Below are 19,120 nucleotides of genomic sequence, written 5' to 3' on the forward strand. Positions count from 1 at the left end.
TTTTAAGATATAATAATATGGTATTATGAATTTGATTATTGCTCTATATTTCTATGTAACTTTAATTGTGATGTTATTAAGTTCTTTTTATTAAATTTCTAAAGTACATGTACTGGTAAATATGAAGACCACTTTAAGAATAGATATTGCAGCATTGTCTTTTTTTTGGTTTACTTTTCAAGGATGCATACATCATCAACATCATATGTGTTGCTTCAAAAATTGTCCAGAATATAGGTACAGTTGAACTTTGATATCTTGATCACTGATATCTCAAATGCCAGGGATATGGTATTTTATTCTGAATGTTTCTACTTCTGTGATATTTCAAATTTATTTTTTTCCCAACAGGATAACCAGGTTTGACTGTATTTAGTACTTTGAAAGCAGGTAGATAGGCATTGGAATTACGAACTGTGATGATGTAGCATTTAAACCATGACATTTTATGTGAAAAAATAAATTACAATTATTTATTTTAAAGCTATTCATGTAAAATAAAAATCATGTTTTAATTAAGTAGATCAAGTTTGAAACATGTTTCATAAATAGATTGAAGGTGATAAATGTTACAATGTATTGATAAATAACATGTACTTTACTAGCTCAACTTATGTTTTGAAGGGAAAACTTAGAATGAGTCACGTAATCTGAATGAAGATAAATATTTTTTTTGAAAACAAAGTTACATAAATCTTCTAGAAAGACAAAAAAGCTGAAAATTAGATGAAATAAGAACTAATTTTTAAATTTCTGACAGTATACTTTTTTTTTGATTTGTAACTTTGTTGATTTAATGAACTGTAGTATATAAAATACTTCTTAGATATATATATAGAAGTGGATCACCTTTCCTTGATTTCATAACAATCATGTTGCTTTCCAAATGTGTATACCTTGTATAATCATATATATACAATATTCATTTTACATAAGCATTATATACATCAATATAAGTGCATTTGTATCAGCATAAAATACTGACCACTGTAGTAAGTGACATAATCATGTACTAGTCTCATGGACACAAACTGTCCAGTCACTAGATCTCCAAATCATCCCCGTGCTGTTTATTTTTGCCCAGTAAACGAGTGTTTACTTTGTTGATATCAGATTTTGTGTATATGTATAAATGAGTAAACATATTGTGATATTTGCTGTTAATGTATTACTGCCAATTACTAGAAGTATATTTATTTATAATATCGATGAGTGTTTGATTTTATGTGCTTCCCTTGATTCCACTGTATATTGCACTTTTGATTTTGTATTTATTCAGAGCTGTTCTTAAAGTTCACTGTACTTTGCAATTTACATATTAAATTAAGAATTTAGTTGTAATTTGAAATAATCCTATTGATAAATGTAACTTGATTGGGAAAAAATCTGTGTGGGTAACACCAATTAAAAATTAAATCCATAATTCTGTTTCTCAGTATTTTAAAATCAGTTAGTCAATTTGCTTAAAACTGTCATAAGTGATAAGTAAATTTTACATGCAGGATTAAAAATACCATAAAATGCAGGCTTTCTGAAGAAAAAAGTAATTGGAAACATAATTTATCATTTGTTATAGTCAGAAAAACTCCTGTGGAATTGAATTGTGACTGTCAAAATTATGTCATACATATTGTTAGCTGCAATAGTGTAAGAATAATGCAACGTTTTTAGTTCTGTAGCTGTTTTATTTGTTAGATTGCTGAAAATTCACTTCAAGCGAGTTTATTGAGACTACATATTGGCTCAAAATCTTAGAATTGTCATACACATTGAAAGTGGAGAAATCCTCTCCAAAACGCAAAAAATATTGCGCCGTAAATTGCACCTTTTGAAAAGTATATATATCATGAAACAACAAATAGTATGTTATCATGAAACACATATGTGCAGTTATGATGAATATGCACAATAATTTATTACTTGTATAGAAATGATTGTGATGTTCTTGTAAACTTTATTATAAGATTATCATGGACTAATGTCTATTTGTTTTGGGGCATGAAGTCAAGTGCCTTTTAAGAATACTGAAAACTATATTTTATCAATATTAATTTCCAATTCTGTGTTAACAATGTAAACTATAGAGCAGGGACCTATATATTAACATTAGTATATAGGTCCCTGTATAGAGTAATTGTAGAATACTACTGACATCATTTTAAAGAGCTTAGATTGTGGTGAAGTGTATATATGGTGCATATATAATATTGAAGTATTTTATTGAGATGCTTTTAAATACATGGGTCCAAACTATTTTACTTACATTGATGGATACTTAAAGAGATATTAAATTGTGATGAAAACAAAATTATTTTTTTTAATTCTTTAAGCATGTTAGGAACTATGAAACTCACAGAATAACCTTGAATTACCGGTATTTCAATCATTAAAAAAATATTTATTATTTTATTTTTCTATGAAATGAGTAAGTTATACAAAAAAAGTATCATAAAGGCTTATTGAGTAAATATCACTGTACATAACATGTACCTGATTTAAGCAATGAAAATTTGAACCACCCACCAGAGCAGTGACTAAGTGTGCTAAAATAAAATGACCCAATCTGTGTATCAAAGTAGAGACAGTTTTATCATTTAATTTTAAATCAAAGAAAAAATGTTGTTTTATTGATCTTGTTTTTCATATAAAAAAAAGACTCAACAAAACAAAATGAAAATGTAAATTTATTTTTCATCATCCATGGGGAAAAAAAGACAAATACTTTTTTTTTTATTAATTTTAATATTTTAGCATTTGTAATTGACTCTAACAATGTCACCCTTTGCAGCCTCTTTTGACAACTTGCATCCTATCCACAAAACTCCATCAGGACCAAATGCACAACAAAACGGGAAATGTATCCCATCATCCTCTGTCATAAGATAGCCAATGAAATTGCCGTCTGCTGTCAAAATATGAATTTTATGATGTAGCCAATCAGTGGCCACGATTCTACCGTCTGCACTACACGCGCAGCAACTGAGGTCACAGGTTTCTTCGAAGGTGCTGTCTTGTTCGCCATATTCAAATTTGAGTTCTCCTGCTGAATCAAATACTACAAGCCTACCCGAATACTCACCGGTTTCATCTATAGCACATATATCACCATTGGTATTAACCGTTACTTTAGCTGGATACGTAAAGATTGCTCTTCCATTTATATCATTTTCAATAATTAAAAGAACGTTACCATCTTTATCCAATTTCATCAGCCGTCGAATACTGTTTTCGTCTATTTTTAGATCGTACCTATCGACCAAACTTACGATGATGTCCCCATTACTCATGGCAATAATGCCAGTAGGATACAAGGGTAAATCGGATTTCAGTTCTTTCAATTTCCCGTTCTTTTTTATGCATTGTAAATTATAACTCAAGTAGCAGACGACCAGAAGATCCCCGTTATCCATAACAGACATGTCCATGGCTTTTGCAGAGACCGTTCGACTGGTTTGTCCAGTAGATGAGCTTAAGAACATTTGGTCATGCTGCCAGCAGCCAACCCACGCTTCCTCGCTACTCACCGGACAAATGGTTCGAATGAAAGGCAGATCGGTGGCAAACGACGATAATAGCGATACATTGATGCCAGGTGTTGATAATCCCGATAAATCGGAGCGACTAGGTGGAAGAAATGGTGCTTCATCTAAACGACGTTCAAGTTTTCCGTATAAATGTGCTACTATCTTCTCAGTCACTTCGGGGGCATTGAATGTGACTTTCTCAGGATTTGGGTACATGGTCTTCTTTATTTTTTCTGCCTCTTTTCGGACGTCTTCGAAATTGTCCCACATTGACTGTGTGTTTAATGAATTAATCATTCCTGTTGTAGCGTCAATCGACGATTCAAGAACAGATATTTCTCTTTCCATGTTTTTCAAAGCGTCGGAGAAAACCTTTTCTTCTCGGTGCTGAATTTCGTCCAGTTCGGACAAAATCTTTTGACGCTCGTTCCCAAGTTTCAACATGAATTCATCGTAACGCATCCAAACTTCTCTTTTCGCTGCGATGATGTTGGAGTCGAAATCCATTTTTGCTTTCTTTATTCTTTTCATTCGTTGCATCGTTTCTGGCAGTTCTTTATCTTCTAAAACCTTTAAAAAGCGTTCCCACTTTTTCTGCTTTCTGTCTTGGTAAACAGAAAGTTCTGCCATGACGTGTGACTTGTGATCACTTTTCGCACATTCTTGGCAGACGGCACTCTTGCACGAACTGCAATACCATTTCAGAGCAGATTCACTGTGCTTCACGCACATCACAGGTGGTCTAGAGGACTTAGGTGCGGTTCTATCAGATGACGACCCTCCATCGTCGTGGTTTTCGTTGCTCCCTATCTCGCTAGCATTGTCGTCACCCTTGCTCTCTTTTCTAATTTTCTTCACAATGGAGACGATCTTGTGATGACTGGTGGCACGGACCTTTTTGTGTAGATTTTTACAGTTTTGACAGATGATTTTATCACAATTGGTGCACCTCCATTTTACGTCAATTCGCCCCTCACAGATACTGCACTGTTTTGTTGTTGCTGATTTTGGCTTTTTGATTCCTCCAGCACTGGCCATTTGTCACAATATACTAGTAATCGAATTTAACGTCGATGGACATGTCATGGAGTAAACCGTCCTATCTTTCACTGTAATCCCCTGCGATTACAATGCCAGGATTCCAGAAAGGAATATTGAATTCTACGTTGCCGATTGCACGCCCGAATTTAAATTTTTTATTCTTTTTACCCATTCCAATTCAAAACAAACCTGACTTAATATATTAAATAACTCGGTATCTAAATCATTGAACTACCCCTGTTGTGATCAAGCAATCTTTGATTAAATAGTACCCAGGTTCTGAACTCGGCTTTCAGCTCCAAACAATGGCTTCAGACGCTACACATGTCATCAGATCGCTGTAGATTATTTGATTTTAAATCCATTAAAATTCTTCATTGAAGATTTGGACGGATTCTTTAACTCCCCCCAGCAGGACTTTAAAAGATGTTTTATCGGAGATGAACTCATCGAAGCTCGCTGAATGGTCTCGGCAATGTGCCATCACATGCATGGACAGAACACAATCCAAATATCCCCCTATCATATTTAGATTTTATTGCCATAATTACATGAATTGATGGAAAGGATCCTTTAATTCAAGATAAAAGGCTTGACATTTAAGTTACACAATGATCGCACATTTATCAATAACCGAAGTCAATTAAAGAGCCCCAGCTATCTTGTTCCTTTGTATGTTGTTGGTATTTGTTAATTTCCCATGTCAAGCCACTTCCATTAAATATAAAAATATGTTCAGTCAATGCGAGATATGCAGGATATAGCTCGAGTTTTTTCTTTAAATTCTATAGCATATCATAAAAAATAATTCCATGCACGGTTTTATGAAATATATACACTGTATGTGCCTTTCGTTCTTATCAGCTTAAAAAGGTCTTGAACAGTCAACTTCATTTCATTATGTGACTTAATATCGGTTAAACAAACATCAGCAGATAAAAAAGGTTTTGTAAAGACCCTGCTCATCGTAGTAATACAAGCATAACCAGAAGTCTCAGTCGAGACTGAAGCTCTACTGGTTTGTACTTGTAGCTAAGGAAGAGAAAAGTACTTATAAGCAGATGGGAATTGAAACTTTAAAACAGCAATAAATTTACATTATATTATAATCAGACTAAAACTGTATTTGGAGTAGTGTTTTAAGAGTATTTAACTGAAATTTCTATTTTTAGGAACCACAGCAACACCGTTCATTGAAGTCAAAAACCGATACACAGAATTATGTATCTTAGTGTAGTCTACTTGTGTGCTAAGTTATATTGAAATCAGACCAAAGCTGTAGGAAGAGTAGCATTTTGAAAGAATTTCACAGAAATTTCTATTTTTAGTAACCACGGCAACACCGCTCATCGAAATCAAAAACCGATAAACAGAATTATGTATCTTAGTGTAGTCTACTTGTGTCTTAAGTTATACTGAAATCAAACCAAAACTGTAGGAGGAGTAGCATTTTGAAAGAATTTCACAGAAATTTCTATTTTTAGTAACCAAGGCAACACTGCCCATCAAAATCAAAAACCGATACATAAAATTATGTATCTTAGTGTAGTCTACTTGTGTACCAAGTTATACTGAAATCAGACCAAAACTGTAGGAGGAGTAGCATTTGAAAGAATTTCACAGAATTTTCTATTTTTAGTAACCACAGCAACACCGCTCATCGAAATCAAAAACCGATACACAGAATTATGTATCTTAGTGTAGTCTACTTGTGTACCAAGTTATACTGAAATCAGACCAAAACTCTAGGAGGAGTAGCATTTTGAAAGAATTTCACAGAAATTTCTATTTTTAGTAACCGCGGCAACACCGTTCATCGAAATCAAAAACCGATATACAGAATTATGTATCTTAGTGTAGTCTACTTGTGTGCCAAGTTATATTGAAATCAGACCAAAACTGTAGGAGGAGTAGCATTTTGAAAAATTGTTTACAGACGGACAGACAGACAGACAGACGGACGGACGGACGGACGCCGGACGCATTACTATCGCATAAGCTCTTCTGGTCTCTGACCAGTAGAGCTAAAAACAAACTGATCAATGGTTCTATTTAAATACATATTTAATACATGTATTATAAAAACTTAACAGCTGAACATGCAACAAAATTCATGATCAGCTTAAGTTAGGTGTTAGGTATTTACAGGTGTCGAACATGACAGCATATTTAAAATCAAATACTGAGCGAGAGAGGGGGGGGGGGTATATAGCATAATTTATTTTACGATTAAATACATTTATACTTTAATCGTAAAATAAATTCTGCTTGTTAGTACCCCCCTCCCCCCTCTCCCTCGCTCAATATTTGATTTTAAATATGCTAAAAAAAATACATTTATACTTTTTTTTTTTTTTAGAGAAAGCAGTTGTATTCAAACAGTACAAAAGCCGGATAGGCTCATATCTATCCAGATAAAGAATTACAATTTGAGTAGAAGATAGAAATATCATTGATATTTGGATTACTATAGTAATCATATACAAACAATCTCTTAGCTACTAACTACGTATTTGCTAGCTAACACATGCTCAGTCATTATATGCATTTATTAGTTTGGCCCGAATCAAAGTAGTTTGCTCGCTGGAGGCTGTAAACAACAGTTTAATTGCAAACTGCAGTCAATTCATTCGTGTCGAACATGAAAAGAACGCTATATGCCAAATTAGGTTGAAATTGATCCAGCAGTATACGAACAAGAGGCCCATGGACCACACCGCTTACCTGAGTAGCTTTGACCATGTTGTTCTTTACCAGATTTCCACCTTGTAACACCTAATGTGACCCCACCCTACCCCATGAGTCATAATTTGGACAATTTAAAATTACACTACCACAGGATGCTTTCACTTAGTTTCAGCTTTTCTGGCCCAGTGGTTCCTAAGAAAAAGATTTTAAAAGATTTTTCCTATATATTTAAATGTAAAACTTGGGTGCCCTATTGTGGCCCCACCCTACCCCCAGGGGTCATGATTTGAACAATTTAAAATCTACACTACTCTAGGATTCTTCCACATAGGTTTCAGCTTTTCTGGCGTAGTAATTATTGAGAAGAATATTTTCAAAGATTTTCCCTATATATTTCTATGTAAAACTTGGGTTCCCTATTGTCACTATTGGTCCTACCCAACTCCCAGGGGTCATGATATGAACAATTTAGAATATACACTACCCCAGGATGCTTCCACATAAGTTTCAGCTTTTCTGGCTTAGTGGTTCTTGAGAAGATTTTTTAATGACCCCACCCTATTTTTGTTTTCTCTTGATTATCTCCCCTTATGAGGGAACATGGACCTTCATTTTAATAACTTAAACTCCCCTTTACCCAAGAATGCTTTGTGTAAAGTTTGGTTAAAATTGGCCCAGTGGTTCTTAAGAAGTCGAAAATGGGAAAAGTTTACAGACGGACGGACGGACAGACAGCCAGGCAGCTAGACGGACGGACGGACGACGGACAAATTGTGACAAGAAGAGTTCACTTGAGCCTTCGGTGCAGGTGAGCTTAAATAAAAAAATACAGACAAAAAGAGAGACCCAATTTGACCCGAGAAGCCCACTTTAGCCTTTGTCTCAGTTGAGTCAAAGAAAATGGAAGATGGGAATTATATATCTACCTTATATCACTATCAAACCCTTTAGTATATAAGTCTAGTTGTATGCATGTATTTATAACAATTGTATAACGTTTACACATTTTTTCTGAAAAAAAAAGATGTGGTAGGGGATAAAATGGTCTTTGTTTTTTTTTTATATCTTTTGAAGTCTGCCAGTTACCATTTATGACAACACTCTTCGGGCACAAGGAAAGGAATTTGTGTAGGAATTATCACCATACCACACGGGATCGAAAAGATGTATACTTAGTACTTTGTCTTGTGCAAAGTTGCCTGCCGATCTAGCAATATATATACTGAAGATTGCAATACTGCATTTTCAATTGATGCCAGGAAAAATGCACCCACCTTGTCCTTGACGTGTAAGAGTGCTTCCCACTTCCAGGTTAAGAAGTAAGCTTCGTCTTTGATAAGGGAACCAGGAATTCAAACAACAAAAGTCATCCTGAAAATATTGTGTGATTAACTCAGACATCAAAGAATTCACTATTGTTTGTCTCTTTGTAGGGAAAAGTGCTCTTTAACATGTGTAACCAAACACATACATGTATTTGTTTCTAGGGGAACTGAGTTTGCCTTGTATCTTGTACTAATCACACCAACTCACTAGGAAGAGAACTTAATATTGCATTGTCATCAAAGATTTACGAATATAGGGTTGGTTCCTGTTCCTGAAAGGCAATTCGTTTGTTTTCATTCCAAGCCAAAAACAGACCAGAATTTGGCATAAAGCTTCTTCAGACTTTACTTACAGCACTTGTCACACATTGGTCCGAGTACTTATGATATAATACATAGAAAGCTCCACAGAAGTTTAAAATACAACAAAGCAAGCTGAAAGATGAAATTATGTTGCCCGAATGCAAGAGAAATAGGATGCTAAAGGATCAAAAGATTAATGGAATCGGTCTTTTTACTCGTCCCTATTTGTTACTAACATTACATGTAAGCTATTATTCGACAATATTTATTATATCAAATTAAAATATATTTTTGAAAGGTCCTAAATGAGCTCCCTTATAAATGGGTCTCAGTATTTCTGAATTTAATTATAAGAATTTGATTTGTTACTACTTACTAGTATTCAACTTTTAAAAAAAAAGTTCGTTCTATTTCTTACTTATTCGTATTATTGAATGATTTACCTAGATACTTTTTAATAAGAATTTTTAAAAATGTATTTTTATGTGAAAAAATTATCACAGGCAAGTGATGTTTTCTGAATCTTTCTTTTCATTAAAAAATATGATTTCTTTAGATTTACATTGTATGCTTTATGAAGTATTGGTGGTTTGTTTAAACCAACAATCCAATACATAGTTTAAGCTGAAAATCAAGTATTTTTTATATTGAGAAACATCTTACAGTCAGGAAGCATAATTTTAAAAAAGGCACATCTCTGAAAAAAAGTTTGAGTTCCCAGATACTTATACTTAGTATTTAACCTTTCATTGGAAAAACCTGTTTAGTCACGTGCGCTGTGAACTTTTTAAGTGATAAATATTAGTAAGGATTGCATGACCATGCAATAAGCGCATGCAAAATTGATTTTTTAAAGTTTATATTCATATGTATAGAAAATTCACAGCAATGTTTGAAAACGAAGTTAATAATTTTCTAAACAGAACAAAGGTCGTATACTGTTTAAAATCTTTTTGGTCAAATTCTTTTTCCTTTGGCTCTTTCAAATCGAACTCTTTGTAATTTTAATTTTTTATATAAATATGAATGTTGAAAAATAATTTCTCATTTGTTATCTCTTTACTTCCCTCGGACAATCATGATAATGGCTTCTGATTTCAACTTTTCCTACTTTGCAAGAACTAGTAATAAAAAACATTTTTTTCTATGGAATTTTAAGGGCTAATCATCAGTCAGTATCCAATAATCCTATTTTTCTGCGCCGAGATCGATAGATCCTTTTTTTTTTTATCGATGTAGTCTTTTTTCTGCGTCTGCTGTTTTTTAACTTAAACATCTTCCTAAATTTTCATTATCATCAACTACATAATCATAATCTTCTTCATCAAATCACTTAATTTTAAAGTACAAAAAATAAACCAGACAATGGTTAATCTCTGGATATAAATGTCTACAGAAAAACCATGGATGTGTCAAATAGAATTCATTTCAATCCAAGTGGAAATTCCATTGTGAGCATTAATGTATGCTGATTTGCTGTATAATGAAATTTAATATGAAATGTGTTAATTATTCCAGGCTGTCGTGACGCAGAACATGACGCCTGGACTGGACTTAGCATTGTTTGCTGGCATTTATTTAACGAACGAGACAATAATAATAAAACATTTAAGGTTAAAATAATGTGCGATATTTTTGCCTAGATTTTTGCTGCAGAGATCTATAATACATACCAAGAGACAACATTTCTGATGATAGAAATGCACTTTTAAAGCACGCCGCATCAGTGTATTGTATGAGACGTTACATTTCTATAGATATGAGCGTTACATTTCTACATAAAATTCTGAGATATTTCCATTTCGTTTTTGCTTTACATACATATATTGTTCATTAAAATGTACCTGTCTCAAGTTCTTTACTGCATACAAATATCAACATGTGCGTTTACTTTATAGGACGTCTCAAGGTCTTGACTGTAAATCAAACTGTTCTGTTTGTGTGAGGCCTAACTATACATTAACGTTTGGGATGTCTCACGTTTCACATGGTGCGTTACAATTTGGGATGTCTCACGTTTCATACGGTGCGTTACAGTTTGGGATGTCTCACGTTTCACATGGTGCATTACAGTTTGAGATGTCTCACGTTTCACATGGTGTGTTACAATTTGGGATGTCTCACGTTTTTACACGTTGCATTACAGTTTGGGATGTCTCACGTTTACATTACAGTTTGGGATGTCTCACGTTTCATACGGTGCATTACAGTTTGGGATGTCTCACGTTTCATACGGTGCGTTACAGTTTGGGATGTCTCACGTTTCATACGGTGCATTACAGTTTGGGATGTCTCACGTTTCACATGAGATGTCTCACGTTTCACATGGTGCATTACAGTTTGGGATGTCTCACGTTTCACATGGTGCATTACAGTTTGAGATGTCTCATGTTTCACATGGTGAGTTACAGTTTGGGAGGTCTCACGTTTTACACGTTGCACTACAGTTTGGGATGTCTCACGTTTCACATGGTGCATTACAGTTTGAGATGTCTCACGTTTTTGCACGTTGCATTACAGTTGTGTTGTCTCACATTTCACATGGTGCGTTACAGTTTGGGATGTTACACGTTTTACACGGTGCATTACAGTTTGGGATGTCTCACGTTTCACATGGTGCATTACAGTTTGAGATGTCTCACGTTTTTACACGTTGCATTACAGTTTGGAGGTCTCACGTTTCATACAGTGCATTACAGTTTAGGATGTCTCATGTTTTACACGCATTATAGTTTGGGATGTCTCACGTTTCACATGGTGCATTACAGTTTGAGATGTCTCAAGTTTCATACAGTGCGTTACAGTTTGGGATGTCTCACGTTTCATACGGTGCATTACAGTTTACAGGGATGTCTCACGTTTTACACACGTTGCACGTTGCACTTACAGTTTGGGATGTCTCACACACGTTTACAGTTTGGGATGTGCACGTTTACAGTTTGGGATGTCTCACGTTTTACAGCATTACAGTTTGATGTCTCACGTTTGCACAGTTTGGGATGTCACGTTTCACATGGTGTATTACAGTTTGGGTTGTCTCACGTTTCACATGGTGCGTTACATTTTAAGATATCTCACGTTTTACACGTTGCATTACAATTTGGGGTGTCTCTCGTTTCACATGGTGCATTACAGTTGGGAGGTTTCACGTTTCACATGGTGTCATGCTGTTACAGTTTGGTGTTTCACACGGTGCATTACAGTTTGGTAGGTCTCACACGTTCCACTACAGTTTTGGATGACTCACGTTTTACACGTTGCACTACATTTCACAATGCGATTCATACTGTTACAGTTTGGGATGTCTCACGTTTTACACGTTGCACTACAGTTTGGGTCTCACGTTTGTCATTACGTTTCACATGGTGCATTACAGTTGGGAGGTTTCACGTTTCACATGGTGCGTTACAGGTTGGGATGCCTCACGTTTTACACGCTGCACTACAGTTTCGGATGTCTCACGTTTCACACGGTGCATTACAGTTTGGGATGTCTCACGTTTCATGCAGTGTGTTACAGTTTGGGATGTCTCATGTTTCACACGTTCCACTACAGTTTTGGATGACTCACGTTTTACACGTTGCACTACATTTTAGGATGTTTCACGTTTTACACGTTTCACTAAAGTTTGGGAGTCTTACGTTTTACACGTTGAACTACAGTTTAGGATGTCTCATGTTTTCACGGTGCATTACAGTTTGGATGACTCACGTTTTACACGTTGCACTACATTTTAGGATGTTTCACGTTTTACACGTTTCACTAAAGTTTGGATGTCTCACGTTTCATGGTGCATTACAGTGTGTTACAGTTTGGGATGTCTCACGTTTCACACTTTGCACTACAGTTTGGGATGTCGTTTCACATGGGATTTGCACGTTGCACTACAGTTTGGGATGTCTCACGTTTCACAGTTTGGGGTGCACGTTTACAGTTTGGGATGTCTCATGTTTCACACGTTCACTACAAGTTTGGGATGTTTACACGTTTCACTACAGTTTGTGATGTCTCACGTTTTATACGTTGCACTACAGTTTGGGATGTCTCACGATTTACACGTTGCACTACGTTTTAGGATGTTTCGCGTTTCATACGGTGCATTACAGTTTGGTAGGTCTCACGTTTTACACGTTGCACTACAGTTTGGGATGACTCACGTTTTACACGCTGCACTATAGTTTGGAATGTCTCACGTTTCATGCGGTGCATTACAGTTTGGGATGTAACACGTTTTTACACGTTGCACTACAGTTTGGGATGTCTCACGTTACACATGGTGCATTACAGTTTGGGATGTCTCATGTTTCACACGTGTCACTACAATTTGGGATGTTTCACGTTTTACACGTTGCACTACAGTTTGGGATGTTTCACGTTTCATACGGTGCATAACAGTTTGAGATGTCTCACGTTTCTACACGTTGCACTACTGTTTGGGATGTCTCACGTTTTTACACGTTGCACTACAGTTTGGGATGTCTCACGTTTCACATGGTGCATTACAGTTTGGGATGTCTCACGATTCACATGGTGCATTACAGTTTGAGATGTCTCACGTTTTTACACGTTGCATTACAGTTTGGGAGGTCTCACGTTTCATACGGTGCATTACAGTTTGGGATGTCTCACGTTTTTACACGTTGAATTACAGTTTGGGATGTCTCACGTTTCATACGCTGCGTTATAGTTTGGGATGTCTCAAGTTTCACATGGTGCATTACAGTTTGGGATGTCTCACGTTTCACATGGTGCATTATAGTTTGAGATGTCTCACGTTTTTACATGTTGCATTACAGTTTGGGAGGTGTCATGTTTCATACGCTGCGTTACAGTTTGGGATGTCTCACGTTTCACATGGTGTATTACAGTTTGAGATGTCTCATGTTTCACATGGTGCATTACAGTTTGAGATGTCTCACGTTTCACATGGTGCATTACAGTTTGAGATGTCTTACGTTTCACATGGTGCATTACAGTTTGGGATGTCTCACGATTCATACTGTGTGTTTCAGTTTGAGATGTCTCACGTTTTACACGTTGCACTACAGTTTGGGATGTCTCACGTGTTACACGCTGCACTATAGTTTGGAATGTCTCACGTTTCATGCAGTGTGTTACAGTTTGGGATGTCTCATGTTTCACACGTTTCACTACAGTTTTGGATGTCTCACATTTTGCATGCTGCACTACAGTTTGGGATGTCTCACGTTTCACATGGTGCATTACAGTTTGGGATGTCTCATGTTTCACACGTGTCACTACAATTTGGGATGTTTCACGTTTTACATGTTGCACTACAGTTTGGGATGTTTCACGTTTCATACGGTGCATGACAGTTTGAGATGTCTCACGTTTTTTCACGTTGCACTACAGTTTGGGATGTCTCACGTTTCACATGGTGCATTACATTTTGGGATGTCTCACGATTCACATGGTGCATTACAGTTTGAGATGTTTCACGTTTTTACACGTTGCTTTACAGTTTGGGAGGTCTCACGTTTCATACGGTGCATTACAGTTTGGGATGTCTCACATTTCATACGCTGCGTTACAGTTTGGGATGACTCACGTTTCACATGGTGCATTACAGTTTGCGATGTCTCACGTTTCACATGGTGCATTACAGTTTGAGATGTCTCACGTTTTTACACGTTGCATTACAGTTTGGGAGGTGTCACGTTTCATACGCTGCGTTACAGTTTGGGATGTCTCACGTTTCACATGGTGCATTACAGTTTAATATGTCTCACGTTTCACATGGTGCATTACAGTTTGGGATGTCTCACGATTCATACTGTGCGTTACAGTTTGAGATGTCTCACGTTTTACACACTGCACTACAGTTTAAGATGTCTCACGTTTCACATGGTGCATTACGTCTCACGTTTTTGCATTACAGTTTGGTAGGTCTCACGTTTCACACAGTTTGGGATGTCTCATGTTTTACACGTTGCACTACAGTTTGGGATGTCTCACGTTTCACATGGTGCATTACAGTTTGGGATGTCTCACGATTCACATGGTGCATTATAGTTTGAGATGTCTCACATTTTTACACGTTGCATTACAGTTTGGGAGGTGTCACTTTTCATACGGTGCATTACAGTTTGGGATGTCTCACGTTTTTACACGTTGCATTACAGTTTGGGAGGTCTCACGTTTCATACGGTGCATTACAGTTTGGGATGTCTCACGTTTTTACACGTTGCATTACAGTTTGGGTTTTACACGTTGCATTACAGTTTTCACGTTTCATACGCTGTTACAGTTTGGGAGGTGTCTCACGTTTCATACGCTGCGTTACAGTTTAGGATGTCTCACGTTTCACATGGTGCATTACAGTTTGGGATGTCTCACGTTTTCACACGTTGCATTACAGTTTGGGAGGTGTCACGTTTCATACGCTGCGTTACAGTTTGGGATGTCTCACGTTTCACACGGTGCATTACAGTTTGGGATGTCTCACGTTTAACATGGTGCATTACAGTTTGAGATGTCTCACGTTTCACATGGTGCATTACAGTTTGGGATGTCTCACGATTCATACTGTGCGTTACAGTTTAAGATGTCTCACGTTTTACACGTTGCACTACAGTTTGGGATGTCTCACGTTTCACTATAGTTTGGGTGCATGCGGTGTGTTACAGTTTGGGATGTCTCATGTTTTACACGTTTTACACATGTCTCACATTTTGCATGCTCCACTACAGTTTGATGTCTCACGTTTCACATGGTGCATTACAGTTTGGGACATGTTTCACACGTGTCACTATAATTTGGGATGCACGTTTTACAGTCTACAGTTTGGGATGTTTCACGTTTCATACGGTGCATTGCAGTTTTGGATGCTTCATGTTTTACACGTTTCACTACAGTTTGGGATGTCTCACGTTTCATACAGTGCATTACAGTTTGGGATGTCTCACGTTTCACATGGTGCATTACAGTTTGAGATGTCTCACGTTTTTTCACATGGTGCATTACAGTTTGAGATGTCGTTTTTACACGTTGCTTTACAGTTTGGGAGGTCTCACGTTTCATACGGTGCATTACAGTTTGGGATGTCTCACATTTCATACGCTGCGTTACAGTTTGGGATGTTTCTGCACAGTTTAATATTTCACATGGTGCATTACAGTTTGGGATGTCTCACGATTCACTGTGCGTTACAGTTTGAGATGTCTCACGTTTTTTTAAAGTTTGGGACGCCTTTCACGTGCATTACAGTTTAAGATGTCTCACGTTTAACACGTTGCATTACAGTTTGTGATGTCTCGCGTTTCATACGGACTGTTTCACACGTGCATAACAGTTTGGGATGTCTCACGTTTCATACGGTGCGTTACAGTTTGGGATGTCTCACGTTTTACACGCTGCACTACAGTTTAAGATGTCTCACGTTTCACATGGTGCATTACAGTTTGGGATGTCTCACGTTTCACATGGTGCATTACAGTTTGGTAGGTCTCACGTTTCACATGGTGCGTTACAGTTTGGGATGTCTCATGTTTTACACGTTGCACTACAGTTTGGGATGTCTCACGTTTCACATGGTGCATTACAGTTTGGGATGTCTCACGATTCACATGGTGCATTATAGTTTGAGATGTCTCACATTTTTACACGTTGCATTACAGTTTGGGAGGTCTCACGTTTCATACGGTGCATTACAGTTTGGGATGTCTCACGTTTTTACACATTGCATTACAGTTTGGGATGTCTCACGTTTCATACGGTGCATTACAGTTTGGGATGTCTCACGATTCACATGGTGCATTACAGTTTGAGATGTCTCACATTTTTACACGTTGCATTACAGTTTGGGAGGTCTCACGTTTCATACGGTGCATTACAGTTTGGGATGTCTCACGTTTTTACACGTTGCATTACAGTTTGGGATGTCTCACGTTTCATACGCTGCGTTACAGTTTGGGATGTCTCACGTTTCACATGGTGCATTACAGTTTGAGATGTCTCACGTTTTTAGACGTTGCTTTACAGTTTGGGAGGTGTCACGTTTCATACGCTGCGTTACAGTTTGGGATGTCTCACGTTTCACATGGTGCATTACAGTTTGAGATGTCTCACGTTTAACATGGTGCATTACAGTTTGAGATGTCTCACGTTTCACATGGTGCATTACAGTTTGGGATGTCTCACGATTCATACTGTGCGTTACAGTTTAAGATGTCTCACGTTTTACACGTTGCACTACAGTTTGGGATGTCTCACGTTTTACACGCTGCACTATAGTTTGGAATGTCTCACGTTTCATGCGGTGTGTTACAGTTTGGGATGTCTCATGTTTTACACGTTTCACTACAGTTTTGGATGTCTCACATTTTGCATGCTCCACTACAGTTTGTGATGTCTCACGTTTCACATGGTGCATTACAGTTTGGGATGTCTCACGATTCATACTGTGCGTTACAGTTTGAGATGTCTCACGTTTTACACGTTGCACTACAGTTTGGGATGTCTCACCTTTCACATGGTGCATTACAGTTTGGGATGTCTCACGTTTTTACACGTTTCATTACAGTTTGGGATGTCTCACGTTTCATACGGTGCGTTACAGTTTGGGATGTCTCACGTTTCACACGGTGCATAACAGTTTGGGATGTCTCACGTTTCATACGGTGCGTTACAGTTTGGGATGTCTCACGTTTTACACACTGCACTACAGTTTAAGATGTCTCAATTTCACATGGTGAATTACAGTTTGGGAGGTCTCACGTTTCACATGGTGCGTTACAGTTTGGGATGTCTAACGTTTTACACGTTGCAATACAGTTTGGGATGTCTCACCTTTCATGCAGTGTGTTACAGTTTGGGATGTCTCATGTTTTACACGTTGCACTACAGTTTTGTTTGTCTCACATTTTGCACGCTGCACTACAGTTTGGGATGTCTCATGTTTCACATGTTTCACTACAATTTGGGATGTTTCACGTTTTACACCTTGCACTACAGTTTGGGATGTTTCACGTTTCATACGGTGCATTACAGTTTGTGATATCTCACGTTGTATACGTTGCATTACAGTTTTGGATGTCTCACGTTTTTACACGTTGCACTACAGTTTGGGATATCTCACGTTGTATACGTTGCATTACAGTTTGGGATGTCTCACGTTTCACATGGTATATTACAGTTTGAGATGTCTCATGTTTCACATGGTGCATTACAGTTTGAGATGTCTCACGTTTCACATGGTGCATTACAGTTTGGGATGTCTCACGATTCATACTGTGCGTTTCAGTTTGAGATGTCTCACGTTTTACACGTTGCACTACAGTTTGGGATGTCTCACGTGTTACACGCTGCACTATAGTTTGGAATGTCTCACGTTTCATGCAGTGTGTTACAGTTTGGGATGTCTCATGTTTTACACGTTTCACTACAGTTTTGGATGTCTCACATTTTGCATGCTGCACTACAGTTTGGGATGTCTCACGTTTCACATGGTGCATTACAGTTTGGGATGTCTCATGTTTCACACGTGTCACTACAATTTGGGATGTTTCACGTTTTACATGTTGCACTACAGTTTGGGATGTTTCACGTTTCATACGGTGCATGACAGTTTGAGATGTCTCACGTTTTTTCACGTTGCACTACAGTTTGGGATGTCTCACGTTTCACATGGTGCATTACAGTTTGAGATGTTTCACGTTTTTACACGTTGCTTTACAGTTTGGGAGGTCTCACGTTTCATACGGTGCATTACAGTTTGGGATGTCTCACATTTCATACGCTGCGTTACAGTTTGGGATGACTCACGTTTCACATGGTGCATTACAGTTTGGGATGTCTCACGTTTCACATGGTGCATTACAGTTTGAGATGTCTCACGTTTTTACACGTTGCATTACAGTTTGGGAGGTGTCACGTTTCATACGCTGCGTTACAGTTTGGGATGTCTCACGTTTCACATGGTGCATTACAGTTTAATATGTCTCACGTTTCACATGGTGCATTACAGTTTGGGATGTCTCACGATTCATACTGTGCGTTACAGTTTGAGATGTCTCACGTTTTACACGTTGCACTAAAGTTTGGGATGTCTCGCCTTTCACATGGTTCATTACAGTTTGGGATGTCTCACGTTTTTACACGTTGCATTACAGTTTGGGATGTCTCACGTTTCATACGGTGCATTACAGTTTGGGATGTCTCACGTTTCACACGGTGCATAACAGTTTGGGATGTCTCACGTTTCATACGGTGCGTTACAGT

The 19,120-nt window shown here is 37.3% G+C and overlaps 1 protein-coding gene across 1 annotated transcript; it reads right to left on the reverse strand.

Annotated features, from left to right (window-relative positions):
* Positions 1–2,710: 2,710 nt before the first annotated feature.
* Positions 2,711–5,014, reverse strand: LOC134252014 (uncharacterized). The gene has a single exon (XM_062734432.1). The coding sequence runs from the start codon at positions 4,560–4,562 to the stop codon at positions 2,748–2,750; it is 1,815 nt and encodes a 604-aa protein (XP_062590416.1). The 5' UTR covers positions 4,563–5,014; the 3' UTR covers positions 2,711–2,747.
* Positions 5,015–19,120: the final 14,106 nt, after the last annotated feature.

The sequence above is a fragment of the Saccostrea cucullata genome, unplaced genomic scaffold, assembly GCF_032062105.1.
Source record: "Saccostrea cucullata isolate Sc308-1 unplaced genomic scaffold, CSIRO_AGI_Scuc_v1 ctg6, whole genome shotgun sequence".
Classification (NCBI taxonomy): Eukaryota; Metazoa; Mollusca; class Bivalvia; order Ostreida; family Ostreidae; genus Saccostrea; species Saccostrea cuccullata.

Bases quoted from the DNA above. Each gene is read 5' to 3' on its own strand.
- LOC134252014 (XM_062734432.1), bottom strand. From the start codon at position 4,562: ATGGCCAGTGCTGGAGGAATCAAAAAGCCAAAATCAGCAACAACAAAA.